The 21,820-nt window shown below is 33.2% G+C and overlaps 1 protein-coding gene across 3 annotated transcripts in view; it reads left to right on the top strand.

Moving 5' to 3' along the window:
• The window catches only part of Hook3 (hook microtubule tethering protein 3), a 121,249-nt gene extending 101,250 nt beyond the window's left edge, over nt 1-19,999 (top strand). Inside the window, exons 18-23 of one of the 3 annotated variants that reach the window (XM_058579937.1) lie at nt 1,914-1,996; nt 4,144-4,244; nt 5,140-5,244; nt 5,559-5,630; nt 9,116-9,252; nt 13,146-19,999. In XM_058579937.1, coding sequence (XP_058435920.1) covers nt 1,914-1,996; nt 4,144-4,244; nt 5,140-5,244; nt 5,559-5,630; nt 9,116-9,252; nt 13,146-13,173 — 526 coding nt within the window. In that variant the 3' untranslated portion in view covers nt 13,174-19,999. Of the gene's footprint in view, nt 1-1,913; nt 1,997-4,143; nt 4,245-5,139; nt 5,245-5,558; nt 5,631-9,115 lie in introns of all 3 variants that reach the window. The other 2 variants (XM_058579938.1, XM_046446509.2) reach the window with 2 other exon arrangements.
• The last annotated feature ends 1,821 nt before the right edge of the window (nt 20,000-21,820 follow it).

The raw sequence follows: 21,820 nt of genomic DNA, 5'->3' as shown, positions 1-21,820 counted from the left end.
AAAACTACAGTAGAGACCATTTTAAACACCAAATCAAATTAGTGAAAATTTTTAGATTAGATATAGTATTGCTAAAGATACTAAGCAATGATAATTCTCATTCACTGCTGTAGGAGTGCTCATTAGTCACTTGGTAAACTTGAACGTGTACTTACTCTTTGACATCAGTTCCACTATATACATAACATTCTACATATACATGTATATTCTATATATACATACATTCCTAGATATGATGTTGTCCATGTGTATCAGGAGACATGTAGATGAAAATCATGGAAGAATAAATATTACTTGTATTCACAGAAAAGTAGAAACAATACAAATATCCACCAATTGGAAAATTATAAAATGAGATATATTCAAACAATAGAATACTGTTAGAGCAGTAAAAAGGTGTAAACTGGGGCTGACATCAACTCAGTAAAATCTCAGTAAAAGGTCTAAAAATTCAGAACAATATACGATTAATGTATAAAGTAAAAAATTGACCAAAATAAGCAATATGTTGCGTAGGACTATCACAAAGGCAATAAAACCATAATGAAAATAATGAAAGTGATTACAATTCTGGACTTTGGTTACCTCTGGAAAGGAGATAAAGTGCACATGACTTCTAAGGGTTTTGGATGATTTGGGGTTGTTAACCTGATAACAGTTCACTGAGCTTAGCTTTAGTTTTTTAATTCTTTAAACGGTGCATATTTTTATTATATATGATGTAGCTTCAAAAAGCTGTTCATTGAAAAAGAAAAGCTTTATTAAAGTATTGTGTGTGGAAAATATCAGAAATAGTCATAACAAAATACACAGTTTTTATCAGTGATTTTCTGTGTCTTCCAATTTTTGCAGCCTTTTTTTTCCTATTCATATTACATAGTGCCACACTAAATACTATAAAGGGAGAATTACACGTGGTCTACAAATATATACAAATACTAGGTAAAAAACTTGCTTTAATTCTTTTGTACTAGAATATAACCTATATATAGTGAAATATACATATACTAAGATCCTAAGTGTACAGTTTGAAAAGTGTTTATATACAGGTGAGGATAATTCTTATCAATATATAGAATGCTTCCAACCACCTAAGAATTTACTGCATTCTCTCTCTCTGTTGATTGGTTACATTAACAAACTAGCCATAATGCTGATCTTTATCACCTTCTTTAGGTTTTTGGTTTGGTTTGGTTTGGTTTGGTTTGGTTTGTTTTGTTTGTTGGTTTGTTTGTTTTGTAGTTCTGGGATTAAACCCAGGGCTTTTACCACTGAACTACATCCCAGGCCTTTATATTTTATTTTGAGACAGGGTCTCTGTGAGTTGCCCAGGCTGTCCTCAGATTTAAAATATTCCTGCCTCAGCCTTCCAAGTTTCTGGGATTACAGGCATGTGCTACTGTACCCAGCCCTTTCATTAGTTTTGACACCTCTGAATTTCACAAAAATGACATGATGCAGTATTAACCTTAGACACTTTGACGTCCTTTGTTTATTATTGTTCTGTGAGATCTATTCATATGATTTCATTCTTTTCTATTGTGTGTAGCATTCTTTCTGTTAATCCTTATTTTTAGAAATTCACTTTTTTTATAATAAGATTTTTCATTGCAAAATCACTGCAAATTTAAGTTAATTTTTTCAATATCGTATTCCTAGAAAAATAAAGCTCTTTATCCTCTTATACACATTTTTGTAAAACAAATGATTATTTTAAATGAAAAAAGGAATTTTTTGTTTTACTTTTTACTGAGTTGTAAGATATTAATTCATGTTGATTTAATCTTTTCATCTTTGTTTCCTAGCACTTGTGAGCAATGCAAGTATATTACAAGTATAAAGAATATAAATCTTTAAAGCAAATAAACACAGAAACAGTAATAGTTTATACAGTGTCACATATTTTGTTGCAGAGAGAAGCTTCATGAAGCTAATAATGAATTGCAAAAGAAGAGAGCCATTATTGAAGATCTTGAGCCAAGATTTAACAATAGCTGTGAGTTTTTTCTAATTAACTTCACCCATATACTACCCCAGTGATACTGAGTTTTTATAACTTGTTTCTTTTATAAATAGGCTGTATTACCTATTCTTGCAATTAAATAATTTCCCCTATTTATAGAAATATTATGTCAACTTTACTTCCTAAATTACTAATTACACTTTTTTCTTTATGATATATATATTTATTCTAAGTAGTTATTAATGATGTTAGAATGCATTTTGACACATCATACATAAATGGAGTATAGCTTCTCATTTGTCTGGTTGTACATGATGTAACACAGGTCATGTAATCTGTATGCACATAGGGTAATAATGTTTGATTCATTCTACTATCATTCCCACCCCCAACTACTTTTGAACTTTTCCTTAACTAAGTATTCTAATGAATATTAGGTAAAGTTGAAAATTTTTATTGAGTGCAGTTGCATGTAAGTTAGCCAAACTTGTGCTTTCATTGATATATTTACATATAGATAGCTTGTCTTTATTCTTTTTTATGGAGGTGAGAGGACATTTACTTTTTCTTTTCTTTTTTTGATCTTTTTAAATTTTAATTTGTTACATATGATAGCAGAATGCATTACAATTCATATTACACATATAGAGCACAATTTTTCATATCAGTGGTTGTATACAAAGTAGAGTCACTGCATTTGTGTCTTCATACATGTACCTAGAGTAATGATGTCCATCTCATTCCATCATCTTTCCTACCCCATGTCCCCTCCCTTTCCCTCCCTCCTCTTTGCCATATTAGTTCATCTAATTCTTCCATTCCCTCCCCCCACAAACCACATTGTGAATCAGCATCCTTAAATCAGAAAACATTGAGCATTTGGTTCTTTGCTTTTTAAAAAAAGTAAAATCATCATATTTATTCTTTCATGTCTGGCTTATTTCATATTATGTTGTCTTCATGTTGTAGCTTGTAACAGAATTAGGCTATTATTACATAGTATGAATATACCAACTTTTGTTTATTCATTCGTCCATCAATGGGCACTTTTTGATTTATGCACTACCATACTGGACTTCTTGTTTATTTACAAGAAAAGCTTTTTGAAACTAGGAATGGAACCACCATATGACACGGCTATCCCACTCCTTGATGTTTATTCAAAAGACATAAAATCATGGGGTTGGGGGAGTGGCTTAGCGGTAGAATGCTTGCCTAGCATGTGTGAGGCCCTGGGTTCGATCCTCAGCACCACATAAAAATAAAGGTATTGTGTACAACTAAAAAATAAATATTAAAAAATTTTTAAAAAGATAAAATCAGCTTATCATAGTGCTATAGCCACATACAGCAGTATAATATATACAATATATGTACATGTATAGCAGTACAATTCACAACAGCCAAATTATGGAATCAGCCCAGATGCCTATCAATAGATTAATGGATTAATAAAATGTGGCATATATACATAATGGAGTTTTACTCAGCCATAAAGAAGAATATGGAAGCTAGAATAAAATGAGGGAAAGAAGATGGGGATGGGGGGGTGACCGGATCAAATGTCATAAAGACATAGGGAAAATCAGTTGAGTAGAAGAAGGAGATCAAAGGGGAAGGAGAAGGGATAGGAAAAGGGAGGAAATACGAAATGAATTTAACAGAATTATTTATATGCATATATAAATATACCACAAGGAATTTCAACTTTAATAATATGTAGAAAGCACTAATAAAAAGTAAAGTAATGACTGAAAGATCAGGAGTGTAGAGGAAATTCTAAGCATGGGTGATTTGGTCAAAATGAACCTCACAACTATAGTGTGCTAATAAAAAATAAAAGCATGGCTAGGGTTGTGGCTCAGCAGTAGAGCCCTCGCCTAGCACATACAAGGCCCTGGGTTCAATCCTAAGCACCACATAAAAATAAATAAATAAAATAAAGGTATTGTCCAACTACAACTAAAAAATAAATAAATAAAATCTTTCTGAGATTTATTTTTATATGTGTATACGCACACAAACATCTATATATGATATGTGTATGAATTTTTTTTAAAGAAAATCATGTATAAGCATAGACTAAACAGTTCCTCAAAGTTACTAGTTATTAATTTATCCATTAAAATATTTTTAAAGTTGTTATAATCTAAACTTTTTTCCCACTATCTCATCTGCAGCCTTAAAAATTGAAGAATTACAAGAAGCATTACGGAAGAAAGAAGAGGAAATGAAGCAAATGGAAGAACGATATAAAAAATATTTAGAGAAAGCCAAAAGTGTAAGTACTTTTTGATCATGATTCTCTGAAATCTTCAAATATAGTAAAGTATGCTGACTGGTCGCATAGAGTTATCAGAACAAAATATTTTATCAAAGAGCCTGACCAAGAAGTAATGATCAAAATATTTCATTCCACAGATTAATTACTAATTATCAAGAAGAAATGTGCCTTATGTAGAAATAACAGTCACTATCTTAAAAAATTTTCAAAACTAAGAACACATGGTAGGCTGGGGTTGTGGTTTGGTGTGTAAGGTACTGGGTTCGATCCTCAGCACCACATAAAAATAAATAAAAGGTATTGTGTTCATCCACAACTAAAATATATATATTTTATGTATTTTTGTATTTTAAATAAAAAGAACACTTGGTGCTACATCCAATCTTTGGTGCATCCTGATAGTGTATCATTGTCCATAATGTTTAACTAGAACCTAAGCAATCTTCTAGACCTCCAGCATAGAGGAAAGTGGTTATCAAAACAAGCTAAATAACATTACCATTGGGTAAATCTAGAATTGGGGATAAAAGTCAGTGTCATGAAAGACAAAAACATGCAGTGGAATGTGAGAGGCTGTTCTGATTTTAAAACCCTGCAGAACTTCAGGTGCGGTGCAATAATCTTTGGATCCTGGATTGGGAGCAGATGAGTCACTTTTAAGGGACATTTTGGATACAGTATGGAAATGTGTATTGTGATCAACAGTAACAGTCTTATAGAATTGTTAATTTTCTTAGATGATAATACTATTGTGATCATGTAGGATGATATCCTTAATCTAAAGATATGTACATTGAGTATTTAATTCATTTTGATTTTTTTTTAATAGTTGCTTTTTTAGATGTTACAGTCACTTAAAACTTTTACATTTTTCTTTTAATACATTTTGCAGGTTATCCGTACTTTAGATCCTAAACAGAATCAAGGAGCAGCACCAGAAATACAAGCTCTTAAAAATCAACTGCAGGAAAGAGACCGACTATTTCACTCATTGGAGGTAGTCCTGTACTGTGCAATAAAAAGCTGATTTTTGGGGAGTGGGGCTGGGGTTGTGACTCATCAGTAGAGCTCTTGCCTAGCACATGTGGGGCCCTGGGTTCTGTCCTCAGCACCACATATAAATAAACAAAATTAAGGTATTGTGTCCACCTACAACTAAAAAAAAAGTATTTATAAAAAAAGAGCTGATTTTTAAAATTATTTTCTGGAAGTGTGCAATTGTGTCTGTGGATTTAGACAATTAATTGTAAGTATTCTATTTATATTGAATTATTTTATATCTTTACATGTTTACCTATGCTTGTGCTTCAGAAAGAATACGAGAAAACGAAGAGTCAAAGAGAGATGGAGGAGAAATGTATTGTCAGTGCCTGGTACAATATGGTAAGAAAATAGCATCTCAGAACATAACTCAAGAGTTTCATGAATATGTAATATTTTTCACAAGCTTATACCATAGAAGTAATTCTACCAAAATAATCTGAAAGTAATTGCGATGCTAACACACACTAACAACATCATTACTGACCTTAGCATTGAAAAGCAGATATGGTAACCACCAAAAACTGGGTTAGAACATTTTGAAAACATAATTTTGTCTAGGAAATAGAAAGATAAATGTCAGTTTAATTTCTGTTCATCCAAAGCACTTATTATAGGAAAAGGAATATTAATAATATCTAAACACAGATGCACTAATTCTTGTTTTGTGCTATTTTGGTACCTTTGCAGGATGATGCTTACATTAAGAATAGCTTTTCTCAAAGGGCTTAGAGAGTGTTCACTGCAGTGCCAGACTCTGAACCACTAAAAGTTTTGAAACTGAATATTACATCACCACATACACATACATACCTTTAACTATATTGCAGAGGAAAAGAAATACTTACCATCATCTGATCTAGATATGAATAGCTGTGGATTTTACAAAATTCAGCACTTTTTCCTACATTTTTTCCCCCAAGTATTTTTGTCTTCCTTTTCTTTTTAAAAGAAGAAATCAGCAACTGAGGAGACTTGAGACAGGAAGATCACAAGTTCAAGGCCAGCCTCAGCAACTTAGCAAGGCCCTCTGCACTTACCGAGACCCTGTCTCAAATTTTTAAAAAGATAAAATTTTTTGAAAAAGCTGGGAATGTAGCTCAGTGGTAAAGTACCCTGGGCTAAATTCCCAGAACAACAACAAAAAAAAAGAATACAAAAAAATCATTTTGGATTTAGAATATCATTATTAACAAATATAGATTCCTCAAAATGTAAATTTTTAAAAAGAAGCTAGAAGGGCTGAGGATGTGCCTCAGTGGTTGAGTGGCCCCAGTACCAAAAAATAACAACAACAAAAAAGCTAGGTAGTGGCTCACACCTATAATCTCAGCTATTTGGGAGGCTGAGACAAGAGGATCCCAAGTTCAAGGTCAGGTTGGGAACCCTATCTCAAAATTAAATTAAATTAAAAGGGCTAGAGCTAAGCATAATGGCACATGCCTGTAATTCAGCACCCTAGGAAGCTAAGGCAGGAGGATCTCAAATTCAAGGCTAGCCTTAGCAATTCAGCAAGACTTTTAACAATTTAGCAGGACCCTGTCTCAAAATAAAAAGAACTGGGAATGTAGCCCATTGGTAAAGTACCCCTGGGTTCAATCCCTGGTACCAAAATAATAACAGTAAAAACAAAAGGTTTAGAAATATAGCTCAGTGGTAGACTGCTTGTGTAAGGCCCTGTGTCCAATCCTCAATATCACAAAAAACAAAACAATAAGCAGATTCTCTGGGAATTAATCCTAACTTTCACTGTTCTGTCTCTTTATGTTCTCTGAAACTTAGTTAGTATTCTCAATTTTGTAGCTCTGCACCTCAATTCTCATTAGTAATTTCATAATCATAATTGATTTTTGCAACTCCACATATTGTTTCTTATTGACCCAGATTTATTTAATCTGTGACATGGCACTAAAGAATAGGCCTAGGTTTTTTTAAACTCTTCAGAGAATAAAAGAGAACTCCAAATAGAGTTAACAAAGTTATGTTCAGATATAATAACCAGTAACAACATCATACTTACATTCAGAAAGTCTTGCATCTCAGGCAACTTAAATGGAAATGAAGATGGTGAGTGCTGGTATTAAGTAACTCAATAACTTTGTGATGGATACTAAGGTCTACAATATGTGTGAAGAATTTGAATAAATTGCTTGAAATGTGAAAGTGAAAATTTTAGAGTATTTTAAATAAAGTGTAACTAAGCATATGTAGCCAAAATTAATCAAAGATTGTCAATAGATCTTGTCAATTTTATTCAAATTTTTAAATGCTTTGATTTCAAGTTGAGTTTAAAAATGTGGAGAGAGAGAGAGAATGTGTGTGTGTGTGTGTGTGTGTGTGTGTCTCTTTCACTGGGAAAATGTGCTGTATGTTTGGGTATATATCATAGATTAAAATTATATTTAAAATGCAAAGCCACAATCAGCATTTTTCTTAGAAGCTAAACTAGTAATAGGAAAACTTATCTTCTAGTCTTCTGTCTTCTGTGCATTGTTATTTCTTCCTTGTTGTCAAACTACTTATTCCTATCAGTTTTCCTATATCTAATCATTGGTAAGATTAACCAACAGCTCTTTGTTCTTAAGGTTTTTTGGCTGGGGTTCTTCATTTTGTTATTAGAGTCCTATGCCAGAGGCCTGACTCTGGAGGTCCTAACCAAATGGAAAAAGAATGGTGAAAAATAGGAAAGGAACTTTAATCCCAGGAAGATAAGGGAAATATTTCCAGTTCTGTCTTTGGTGGGTACTGACTTGAACTTTTAAACTATATCGACCAAGAGGACCAATAGTATGCATAGTCCACAAGTAGTCTTGGTGAAGTGGTGATCTGATTGATTATTACCTCAGGAGTGGTCAGGTGGGACCTTATTTGTGGCAATAAGAAAGTTGCTGTTATCTGGGGGGATAGTTTGATTCATCACAAGGTGTTTATTAATCATGCCTGTCATTTCTGAAATCCAAGAGGACTTATTCAAAGCAAAGAAGGCAGATGCAAAATGGAGGAAGAGATCCCAAGTTTTTCACATTTGCAGGCCCATGTGAAACGTCCATATTATAGTCAGTTTATAAAAATTATACCAACACTACTTTTTTCCTATTTTTATTAATGCAGATCTGCCATTAGTAAAGTAGTACTATTATCATCATTGTTATTATTCCTCATTATGGGAGCATTCTGGAGGTCTCCTCCCTCCTTTTTAAGGTGCTTTGAGCCAGGCGATTGTGCCTTCTCTCTCTCCTCTAAGGTAGTAGGTGATACTTCTGTCTTCAAGAGAGACTCCCTTACTCTTGGTTGAGCCCTCTATTTTGGCTGTCAGGAACTTTTCTTAATTTGTTTTGGGAATACACATCTGCTTTGAAGTGAAGAAAAACAGCTTGGTGGTATGTATAATGCCTAGTGTGCCTTTCCATCTCAAGACATAAGTGCATCTATGTTTTTCCTTTCTATAAAAGCTGTGTGATTTCCATAACTGATGTGAATCAACTGCTTCTAATCAATTGTATTTTTTTTTCTTGGAAAATCACTTTAATTTGAAAGGGAAGTGTGATTGAATATGGGGAATGTATTCCAAAAATTTGTCTTCTCTGTTGTTTTGGTAATTATAAATTCAGAAAATTAAGCCTTAATTTTTCCAAAAGAAGATTTCTACTTAATTGTCAGAACTAAAATGCCTCTGTGAGATTTTTAATCTATGAGTAAAATTAATATTCCTAATTCTTTATATTGCAATGTAGTAAATTCTGCATGATGAAATTTTTTGTGTATGTGAGAGTATATTCCAATATTTTTTCATTGATTATTATGTTGGTTTTTTTTTTATGTTATAGGGAATGACTCTGCACAAAAAGGCGGCTGAAGATAGACTAGCTAGTACAGGTTCAGGGCAGTCTTTTCTAGCTAGGCAAAGACAAGCAACCAGCACAAGAAGATCTTATCCAGGCCATGTTCAACCAGCCACAGCAAGGTAGAAAAGTCTTATCATTAGAAATAAAAAGCAACCTGCATTGAAAGCATACTTCTGTTACATATAACGACATTTCAGGAAATTCAGCCAGCTTACTTTTTGTTTTCCTTCTAGGTCAATACTTAGTGTATGTCATTGGAGGACTTTTCCTCTCTTAGATCTTTGTTTTAGTTTCTTTGTCCTTTATTTTGTAGTCTTTTAAGTTCCTTTTAATGTGCCAAAAATTTATAAATGTCCAATTAAAAGTGTTGTATAATAGTGTAATTCTTTTCTTTGTATGAAAATGTCCTCTTCCCCAATGGTGTAGGCTTTGTATGAATTAGATTTTCTTCCAATAATTGATATACAATTTATATTCTTTATTGTGCCTATGTGTTACCATGCTTTATAAGAATGTCTTTGTTTAAAGGGAATTAATCTTTTTATGATGTATTAATCTGTGTTTTCAATTGTTTTCCAAATGCACTTCAAATAACTTGCATATTTACTACACAAAATAGTTGGCAAGTGCACTTTTTGCAAAGACTTATACATTGGCATAGGTGCTAATCAGATCTTACTTGAGGCACCTGGCAGAATTAAAAGAGAAAAATTAGTTTTCACATTGTTTTATAGGAAATTGAATTTGTTCAAAGATTTGGAGACAATTTTTAAATATGTAAAATTTCATTATTTCCTGCTATCTTGTTTGCTGGCAGAAATGAATGCATTGGTGAGGTTATTTTGGGAGAGATTAACAGAAGAAAAGAAATTCAGCAGTATATTATTTTTTTTCTTGCTTTGAAATATTTTAGGATCAGATTCTAACCATTGCTTGACTTTATACTCTCAATTGCTCTCCATATCTAAAAGATTTATTTTTCATATACTTACAAGTAATACGTAGCCTTACCTTCTGGGCAGTTTGTTGACTTGTGCCTCGTTTGTGTTACTTCTTCCTTTATATAAACTCTTATGTTTCTCAATAATTTCTAATACTTAACATCTTAAATACCATTCATTAAGATCAGTAAGTGACTTCTTGTATGTAATATTATCACAGGTCTCTTTACATTTTTTCTTAAATCTAACTACTAGTCCAGGAATTTGTTACTGAATAGGTTTTCTTGGATATTTGGTTGCCTCAAAGTGCTTGCATTATAAACCACATTTTTTTACCTTGATGAATGACTGTCAAATAATCATTGTAAAGCACTTTTATCTCTGTAAGGTGCTATATAAATGCAAGATAGCATTCATTTGAAAATGAAATGCCTTCTGTTTAACTTTTTCCACATTAACTTGTATAAGTATTTGGTCCCAAATTGTATTTGACTTCCCCTCCAGCCTTTTTTTTTTTTGCACCATAGCACATTTTTTAAAAGCAAAAATTTCTCAAATTAAATCAGGGTTTTTTTGTTTGTTTTTAGACAGGTCACCTAATAGGAGGATATTATTTCATATACTCTGTATTTGGAAGTTCAGGTTTCATTTAATTCTGTGTATCAAGTACAAATAAGAAACATTCAATCAAGTTTGTTAGGACTTCAGAAACTATATTCATGTCTTTAGTTGTTTAACTGTTCCTCTTTTAAAAGAAAGAGGACCTAGTTCAGAAATTATTCTTGAAGAAAGACATTAGGACATATACAGAAACAACACTGTGCATTGTGCAGAAGTGGCTTTTCGTTGTTGTTTTTTACATTATGTTCCTAAGTCTGAACATAGTTGAGTGCTACTACCTAGGAAGACCATAAAGCAGCAAGAACAGTAATAATAGAGAGAGCCATGTGAATAGAATGCATTGAGGGATTTCAGTCTAAACAGCCTGGTTAATGGATCAAGCCCTTGTTTGTTTGTTTTTTTAAAAGACAGGGTCTTGCTATGTTACCGTGCTGGGCCTCTAACCCCTGGGCTCAAGTAATCCTTCTGCCTCGTCCTCTAAAGTGGCTGATACTACAGGTGTGTGCAGCTGCTAATGTATCAGATTTTGACAACAGAAGATTAAAAACTACTTAAGATGGTTTTTTAACCCTACCTTTATTTCACAAATAACATAAAAATTCAACTTTTTTTTTTTTTTTTTTTTTTTGAGGGAGGGTGGTGTTGAGTATTGAACTCTGGAGACTCCTGCCACTAAGCTACATCTCCAGCTCTTTTGTTTTTTATTCTGAGACAGTCTCACTAAGTTGCTTAGGGCCTTGCTGAGTTTCTGAGACTCACCTTAAACTTGTGACCCTCCTGCCTCAGCCTCCCATGTCACTGGACTTTACAGGCATGTACCACCCCACCCAGCTCAAACACCTTTAAAAACAAATTAGGTCTAGTAAACAGACTGACTTGGAGCCCTTATAGATATGTTAAAATTGCTTTTATAAGTTTATCAACTTTTAATGTATATTATTTCTGTAATAAACAAATTAAAAACAAATAGGACATAAACACTAATGTTGGTAATTAAAATTATTGGGCTATTTGCATAACAAAGCAGATGTAAATGAGACTACTCATTAAGTGAATTTTATCTGTGAGGTGAGAGCTCTGGTTTCCTACCCACCCACCTACTCAGATATTTTTCTCTAAAGGGGTTGGAAGGGCATCAAACCTTAATTTTACTTCTGATTTTCCTCAGCATCTGTTATAACAGTCTTTTATAAGAAATAGTATCTGAATGTACTTTAGGTTTCAGAAAGCTAATAATAAATATTAACTGTAACAATATTTCTTGTCCAGTTTTGGACAGGATCTGGCGTTTCTATTTCTCAAGTCATTATCAATTTCTCAGGGGGTGCATGTTGATGCATGGTGTTTCTACATGTTAAGAGACAGTAGGAGGGCACAATGGCACACAGTTGTAATCCCAGTGACTCAGGATGCTGAGGGAGGAGGATCATGAATTCAAAGCCAGCCTCAGCAACTTAGTGAGACCCTGTCTCAAATAAAAAAGAAAAGGATTGGGGATATGGCCCAGTGGTTGAGCACTCCTGGGTTCAGTCCCTGGTACAAAAATGAAAGAGAGACATTAGCAGCTTGATCTAGGTATGAGTAATTCTGGGCTTTATTTTCACAAGCTTCTTGTATCCAGTAGCTTTGTGAAGCCCCCATGTTTGTGCATAGTAGAGGTCCTCCTGGCATCAGCAGTGCAGGAAGCACTGGGATACTGTATTAGGTCAGTCTGAGCTGTCACCATAGCATCTGAATTCTTAAAAGGTCTATTTTCTATGCTCCTTCTAAAAAAACAGAAAGTCAATAAATAAAGAATATTAGCATTTATGCTCCATAGTATGTGTTTGAGAAGTTTATAATAGGAAAAAAATCCAGTAAATGTAATACTTTGATCACATCTGAAATGAGAGTAAATAGTACAGTTGCACATATTTTAAAAGAATTTTCAAAAACTAGATCTTATCTTTTTACCATTTGTCTAACTACTTGATAATAACCAGAAAAGAAGTCCCTAAATTAAAGACCCAAATTCCAAAATTTATCAAGATTGAATTATTTCTATTAGATATCATAGCCTGACAAAATTGGCTTAATGAGATGTTTAAATTATAATAATGTTGTCTTTTATTTTCTTGAAATTTTATTGTTTGGTTAATATAACTAAAGTTTAATTGTACAAAATTAAGCTAAGTGTTATTCAGTTATAAATATCTATATATTTCATTCTCACAAAGAAATGAAAATCCATGCTGTGCAAATAGATCAGTAGTGAGAGATTGTTAAGTTGAAAGATGAGTTAAATTTGAAAAAAGATACATTTTATGTATGAGCCACTTTACTCACATTTTTTTCAGTGACAATTTGGTTTAGTCTTGTTAACTAAGTAAACAATGAGAATGACTTTAAAACAAAAACCTAAATTTCTAAAAATTCTCTGAACTCTCTACATTTCATCTTTAATTGTCCAGATCTCATATTCCAGGAATGTTACAGTGACATCCAGTTGGAAAATGTAAGATTGGTCACAGCTGGTGGAAACCCTGCTAGTTTACAGCCATGTGGGCAAGAACATCTTTGAGCAAAGTGAGAGGAAAATTCCTAGCATATTGCTTTTTGCTGAGGGTGTATCAACATTAACATCAACTGTCTTTTGTTGTCTATTCATTAAACTATGGAAGAATATTTTTGAGTTTTTGTTTGTTGGTGGTGCTGAGAGTTGAACCCAGGGCCTTGTGCATGTTAAGCAAATGCTTTAGCATTCATTTGTACTCTATCCTATTTTGACTTTTTATCCTTGCATATAAAGGGAATTTTTTTTTTGTCTCAAAAGGTCATCAAACCTTGTGCTTTTTTTTCTAATATTTTTTAGTTGTAGTTGGACACAATATCTTTATTTTATTTATTTTTATGTGGTGCTGAGGATCAAACCCGGGGCCTCACATGTGCTAGGCGAGCACTATGCCACTGAGCCACAATCCCAGCCCAAACCTTGTACTTCTTAGCAGTGAAATTTCTGTGATATCCTAAAGTGAAAGAATGTACTGAACAAAATATAATGGAATATCAGACAATCTTTGAAAATTATTTTATCATTTTTAAATTTTTTCCTTTTTAAAAGTTAAAAGAAGGGGCTGGGATTGTGGCTCAACAGTAGAGCGCTCTCCTAGCATGTGCGAGGCCCTGGGTTTGATCCTCAGCACCACATAAAAATAAATAAATAAAATAAAGATATTGTGTCCAACTACAACTAAAAAACAAATATTTTTTAAAAATAAAAATTAAAGTTAAGAGAGTTTTCCATTCAATATGCAGTGAAGAAAATCTCTGCCAGGCATGGTGGCTCAGGCCTGTAATACCAGCTACACAGGAGGTAAGGCAAGAGGATCACAAATTCAGGGCCTACCTGGACAATTTAGCAAGATTCTGTCCCAAAATTTAAAAAGATGGGGTTGTAATCTGGGGTAGATAGCTTGCCTACGTCAATCCTCAGCACCACAAAAATTAAAAATAAAAATACAGATGATCTCTTTTCCTATAGTCCTGTTAAAATGGCAGGTTATTTTAATACTTGGCCAGTCCAATTTCATTACATTTAGAAAGAGGTTTCAGAGTTTATTCTTTATGATAACTTGAGTATCTTTTTTTAAAATACATATTTTTGCACTTGCCAATGGACCTTTATTTTATTTACCTGTGGTGCTGAGGATAGAACCCAGGGCATCAAACATGGCAGGCAAACATTCTGCCACTGAGCCACAACCTCAGCCCTGATTTGAATATCTATGTCATCAAATTTTTTATATTAGGCTATTCTCAATGTATCTGTCACCTGATTTTTTACTTTCTATGAGTATTTAAGTAATTGGCATATGTTCCCTTTTGAAAAATTTGAAGATGTTTTATTGCCCTATTTTGTAATAATAATGTTCTGAAGTTTTCAACAAATACTCTTTAGTTCTCAGAAGCATAGAGAACAAAATAATTTGGTACTGACACAGCTAATTTCTACCCCTCTTTATTCCCCCAAAGTATAAAAGTATTACTATGTAGCATCCTTTTTTATAAAATGAAGGACAGCACAAATATGATGGCTTCCATTTCTTATAAATCATTGATTATGTTCTTGCAAGTAAATACTGATTGTTCTTTTTTATTAGTTCTTTTTAGTTGTTCATAACATTAGGATTCATTTTTGGCATGATTAAAAAAGCATGGAATATAATTTGCTCTAATTCAGTCTTCAGCACTTCTGCTTTTTCTCCCTTTTTCCCTCCTCATTCCCTTCCCTCTACTCTGCTGATCCTTCTGTTATTTACTTGTGGTTTTTTATTTTTTTTTTTTAATTAGTGCCTTGTGGATGTACATAAAGGTGAGATGCACTGTGTATATTCATATATGTAATAGAAAAGATAAGTCAGATTCACTCCACTGTTCTTCCCTTCTCTCATCCTTCCTCTCTCCCCCTCAATCTCCTTCCTCTACTGCATTGATCTTCTGTTTTGATGGAATCTCCCCACCCTTTTTTTTTCTTTTTTTTAATTTTCTCCTTATTTTGGACTACATACTAATTATTCTTCAAAAACCTTTCATTAGGGCTGGGGTTGTGGCTCAGTGGTAGAGTGCTGACCTAGCATGCATAAGGCCCTGGGTTCGATCCTCAACACTACATAAAAATGAAATAAAGATATTGTGTCCACCTACAACTAGAAAATAAATATTTTTTTAAAAAACACCTTTCATTAATCCAGTTCACATGTATTGTCTTTATGAATAGAAAAACTCATAAAATCTATATTTAATGTTGTCTTTGAACATGAATATCCTTGGATTTTCCCCCATTGCACTGAATAAATAGAGAAGGGACATTATTTTGAGGAACAAGAGGCATGAACCTAATTATGATAAGTATCTGAGTTTTAGAAATTGTGGGGAGTCCATAAAATGCTTCCTAAGATAGATACGTCACACACACATAGATATCAGGAATTACTTGCTGTCTCTTCAGTATTTTTCTGTTGTGTTTTATCATATTTTCTAATGTTATGTGAAGTTAAGTTTGCATGTAGGTATGTATGTGATAATAAAGATAAAACAGAAGTAACAAGATTTTTAAGGAAATTCATTCTAGAAAGTAGAATGGATATTGGGATAAAAAATGGCCCAACTAATAACAAACATCTAGGCAGATAGAAGTACTAATACAGTAAAAATTTACACTATCTTAACAAATGTTCCTGCAGTAATAGTTTACGTAAAATCTGTCTTTATTATGTATTCATTTGATAAAAGTGTAAACAAAAATTAATTTGATTTCTGATCGTCCTTCCCTTCATCAAGTATTAACAAGGCATATATTTTTATTATTCATGGAGGGGGAAACATTTATTCTCATTTTGAGACCATTAAGCCATTACTAAATCTAAGATAGCTCTTTTAGATTGTTTTTAAAAAATAGTATAATTTCATGAGATGAGAAAAAGATCTGTGGTGACTGAAAATTATGATCACTTTCCCAACAGTTATCTAGATCTGCCATTGACATTTTTTTTCTAGTTTACAAGCCAGAGGTTTAATGTTATGTTCCCCTTAAATTAGACATAGTAGTCCCACAAAAGATGATGCTTAATTAAAATAAAGGCCAAAGTAGACATTTTTGAAAACATCCAAAATGAGCCTTTATATATCTGATACAAACCCCCATGTTTAAAATCAGGTGTTTAAGGTCTGAGAATAAAGTCCACAGCCTCAAAGTTTTAGGCACATGGGGCAATCAAATCCTGTATTACATCTACTTGGAGCTTAAAAAAAAAATTAAATATCATGAGAACAAACTCAAAGTGAGAAAGAAAGAATACTACCAAAGCATGCTGAAGCTTTTGTGTAGACATACAGGAAACTTATGAACAGGCTTTATCACTTGAGAGAGCTCTGAATTAACAAAAGAAATTAGTTTAGCAGATGTGTTGTAAAATTAATGAAAACCATGTTTGTTTTTGATGTGTTTGTCAACCTATGGACAGTCATTACTGTATATGCATTCTATATTGTGTTTATTTTATGTATGTCAGTGTTAGAGACAAGTGTCTTAATATTATTTACTATTATTCTGATCATTTATGTATTATTTATACTTTACAGCACTTTACTAATATTAGATAAAAATTATTTGCCCTCTTCCCTTCTACTTTTCTGTGACATTTCTGTTAATATCTTAGGAATCTGAAGTTCTAAGTCTAGAAATATGTTTGCAGCTGGGTTGGGTTACTGGCATGGATTACTTTTTATATGTCATATTAAAAATACTCTTTTATAATAGCCTAAAATCAAATCATCTTAAATGCAAACACACTTGAAACTTTGTTTTCTGGAGTTATATTAATAAAACTAAATAGTCTTCTGGTTAATCAGAAGACTTACTTGCGGGGTACAGTACTCCCAGCAGTTTGGGAGCTGAGACAAGAGGATCACAAGTTCAAGGCCAGCCTCAGCAGCCTAATGAAACCCCATCTCAAAACAAAAAATACAAAGGACTAGAAATGTAGCTCAGTGATAAAGCGCCCTAGGTTAAATCCCTAGTACTCCCCCCCCAACAAAAAATATATATATACATCTTCCCCCCTTTTTCCCCCCACTTTTTTTTGGAGTGGGGGAACTGTCTCCTAATACAAATCTACTTTCTCTCCATAAATTTAATAGTTTTTGCATCATTTCAGATACCCAAAGGCAGGAGAAAGGAAGCCACTTTTTAGGAACTGTCAGTTCAGAGAATCTGAAAAATAGTAGGGGAGAGGTAATGGGAAAAAGCACATGCTAAAAATCTAAGGATGTTCGGCTGTAACTTGTTTTTTTTAACTTGGCTATTTTCTCAAGTTCAAATTTGGCAAAGTTTTCAGGTTAGTCTATTGAGGGTTTCTTTTAGGAGCCAACTCTTTTAGGACCTTTTCTATTTGGAACATAAATATATTAGTATCCAAATCATAGTCCAAAAGTACTGAAATATTTATTACGTAAATATTGATACATGATTACTGCCAAAGAATAGGGAGATTTGCTCATAAGAACATTCAGTTTTGTTTTGTCTGGTTTTTAAATGAGATACATGTTTTCTAACAGTCTTGAAAAATCAATACCCCATTATTTTAAGCTATTTTCAATATATTATTTTTCAAAAACATATTCTGAGCACTTTATTTTTCCAAATGAATAATTAAATCATTTCATGAATCATTTCTTAATATCTTCAGGTTTTTTCACCTTCCTTTGTAAACTGATGCATAGTTGTCCTTCAAGCAGAAACTGATATGAATGCTTTATATTCAAGGAAAATTTGATAAACTTCATTATATTCTCCTTGTGTTATTTTAAAATCTATATAGATCAACAGTTTGTTTCTGCCCCTCTAACCATCTCCTTAAATTCCCATTTAACTCTTCCCACTCAAAGGTACATTGAGATTAAAATAATTGTTTTTTTCTTCTTAGCTTCCTGTTCTTATTAACTGGTATTATGAATCAAATTAAGTATTCTTTGTGAAGTAAACATTTACTGTTACAGGATGTAATTTAGCTAATTAAAACACTTTTTAAATATTTATTAGTTTACTTGGCCTGTTACTAAAGTGCTTAATGTAGCTAAAAGTATCTGTTCTGACATAGCTTTGAATTTTTTAAATGAAAATAAGAGATTTGTTAAATTTTTTTTTAAAGGTGCTGGGAATAAACCCAGGCCTCAAGAGCATGCTAGGTAAGCATTCTCCCAATCATATTTTTTTTTGAGTGGGCTTGGTGTTTAGTTAATATCCTGTTAGGGGGCTTGGGATGTGGCTCAAGTAGTAGCGCGCTCACCTAGCATGCATGGGGCACTGGGTTTGATTCTTAGCACCATGTAAAGATATCGTGTCCACCTAAAAAATAACTAAATAAATATTTTTTAAAAAAAAAAAAATCCTGTTAGGAAGTTTTGAGATGCTTTCCTCATTCTTTTTAAAGTTTTGTAATGAGGCAAAATAATTGATCCCATAATGTCAGATTCCAAGCAAGATAAAATTCTTTCTGTAGTTCACATACAGATGATTAAATGGTGTGTTTGTTTTATTTTCTTGGTGGCCTGACTCAGGATGTGTTCTACAAAGACTCATGTTAGTTAAGGGAAATTTTCAATATGCTTGAAATATGGAATAACATTGTAGTATAGATACAGGAAATGACTGTACACAAATGCCAAAAAATGATTTGGGACCTTTTAAATTTTTTTAATAGTAGTCTTATTTTTTAATAGCCTTATTTACTTATGATTCAAATGCACTAAAATGTCACTGCTGTTTACAGGTTCTGTATAATTCATAATGCTTTGAACTCTAGAAAATAATTTCTAGATTTATCTTGTTTTGCAGTTATCATGTTTGACAGTTGTCCACCAAACTGAATTTTTGTTTATCTATGAATGGTAAAACTCAAACATATTTATATTTTGCCTTATTTTGATTAGTAAATTGAATATATAAAAATACTAAAACTTTGGGAATAAAAAGAGGTTTTTCCCCCCAGTTGTATTTTTTAAAATTTTTCAGATGAGCTAGAAAACAACTTAGTAAATTGGAGTTGGAGTTGTACTGATTACATTGCCAGCTCTAAAGCCTTATACTCATGTGTTAAGTATTTTTGATTGTTCTATGAATTGTTAGTTTCATATTTAATATTGTAGCTTCCACCTTGCATTTTAGCCTTTGCAAAAAGAGTATTGCTAGGTAAATTCTTATTTTGGTTAACTATTGAATTTACAATTTCACAATTTTATTCATTGTCATTATAATCCAAAAACAATGCCTACATAGAAATCTAAATTTCTCATCCCACAAATGAAAGTATAATACAGATTGAATAACCTTGTAATTGTACATAATGATGTCCAAGCATTTCCACCTATTTACCAGGTTTACCAACAACTTCCTATGTGTTGAAATTGGTGGATTTTCTCAATGTTTTTCTGAGGTGAATGACTTGTTAGAAAGCTTCAGTAAGAAATTTTAACTAAAACAAAACAAAGTCAAAGAAACCATCAGAAGATGGATTTTAGTGTTTTTGAAATCGTATATTTCCTTTTGGTATCACTCATATTAATTATACAACTGCCAACTTGTTATGGTATTAATTATATGTATGTGTTTATATATATGCATATAATATATGTATATGTATATGGAGAATAAAGTTAAGATTTGGTCAAACTATATTTTCCCATTCAGTACAAAAAATGTTTTCAAGGCTGCAAAAAGTGTACAGTTGTTAAACAAGTTGTAAATAAAGACTTGTATAAAATTTCAGCTTTTTTTTTTCTGCTCTTGGTAAAGTGTCTTATCGATCTAAGGATTATGTCACTGATCTTATTGTAAATCAGGAATATTCCTTGAGTTTTTTCCCTAATAACTGTAATAGATTTTGTGTTTAGTCTGCTAGTTAATGATCTGAGCTAACTAGCCAGAGTTCTTACCAATAAAAGTTAAACGTAGCTTCTTCCCTATGAAAGTTAAACGTAGCTTCTTCCCTTTTAGGGTTATGTTAACATGATCAATTTTACCACAGACGGTACAACATTTTTTCATGACAACTTAACTTCACCACTTAAAGCCTTGTTGAAACATCCTATTTAGGTAATAAATACCCTCTTTAATGACTTTGTGTACTCTTCTCCATCTCTCTATCCTAAACATTATTGAAATCTGGCATCTTCAATGTTATGTAAAGTAGTGGTAGCAGGATGGAAATTGATTACATTTACATTAATAAAACAATGAGCTAAGTAATTCCAAAATGAAGTTAGCATCAAGACAAACTACTATGCATATAGCCAAAATAGGGCACATTTGAATGTGTATTTAATGCCATTTTAATGTTAGAAAAATAAATGTGAGTTTTCTTCACTTCTTATCATAGAAGGTTATTAGCATTTAAAGTTCCCAAATAGAGAGGCATCACCCAGCCAGATGCCTGGTGTGCTTTGAGTACATTTATGCTGCTATTCTAATTATCTATTACTGTATCACAAACCATTCTGAAATTCAGTGGCTTCCTACAATGATACATTATCTCTCAAAGGCCTGGAGGCAGGCTCAACTCTTTTCTATTCAGGTGTGGTTAGATGATGTCTTGTGACAGGTCAGGGCCTTCTGGTAAACAGACAACATGAAACACCTCTTCCCCCCACCCCTCCCCGCCACTTTCAAACCCAGATTTCAAACATGTTGCTTAGAGTAACAGGCATGAGTTTATTGGAAGGTATAGGAAAGGGGAAAGGGAACACTCTCAAGGGAAAGAATGTGTTGTCTCAGAATGGAGAAGTACAGAGTGCCTCTTCTGCCCTCTAGTTTTTTTTTTTTGTTTGTTTGTTTCATTTCAGGGCTGAGAGCTAAACTCAGGGCCTTGCATGTGCTAGACAAGCACTCTGCTAATGAGCTAAATCCCCAAACCCTGCCTTACAGTTTTATTGGGGGTACCAGGGAAATTTCCAGAGAGTCCCTCCCAGGTTTACCTCTTGACTTTTTGATTGACAGCAGGACAACATCAGACTTTCAAGCCCCCACTGCCATGACCACTCTAAATCACTTTGGCCCATGCTGACTGGTTCTAATTGGAATCTGTTCTTGGAGTTTTAGGGTTGGGGGAATTATCCTTATCTCTCTGAGTTCCAAGATCTGGTCTAGGTAAGGGCCACAAAAGTCCACCTCTGCAGGATAACTTGTGTTCCTCTTATCAACACTATTTTGGGCCTATATTTCTCCTGCAGATAACAGGTAGTTTACTGAGGAATGTAACATCCTGTACACTTAAGTCAGCAGGGTTGCAGGTAAATTGCTCCTTTGAGAAGAAAGTGTGTGGAGGTCAACACAGTAGGTTCAGTTTATAACACTATTCCCTTAGCCTTGCATTCCCACCACTGACATTCATCTGTCCCCTGTGAGTCTCAGGCTAAAATCACTGGAGGAAGTACTTGTCTGGCATACCTAAAGGCTGATCAGGCAGCTCTTTGCACAACCTCCTGACAATTAGTTTAGATTTTCTCACAAGATAAAGTCTTAGGGCTAGTGATGTGGTTAGGTGCCTGAGTGCTCATGTGTATACCCAGGGCTGCAAACGCCTCAAACATG

The sequence above is a fragment of the Marmota monax genome, unplaced genomic scaffold (genome assembly GCF_021218885.2).
Source record: "Marmota monax isolate L192 unplaced genomic scaffold, Marmota_monax_Labrador192_F-V1.1 WCK01_AAM20220418_F8-fsc00493, whole genome shotgun sequence".
NCBI lineage: Eukaryota > Metazoa > Chordata > Mammalia > Rodentia > Sciuridae > Marmota > Marmota monax.
This window is presented reverse-complemented; position numbering and strand designations above follow the sequence as displayed.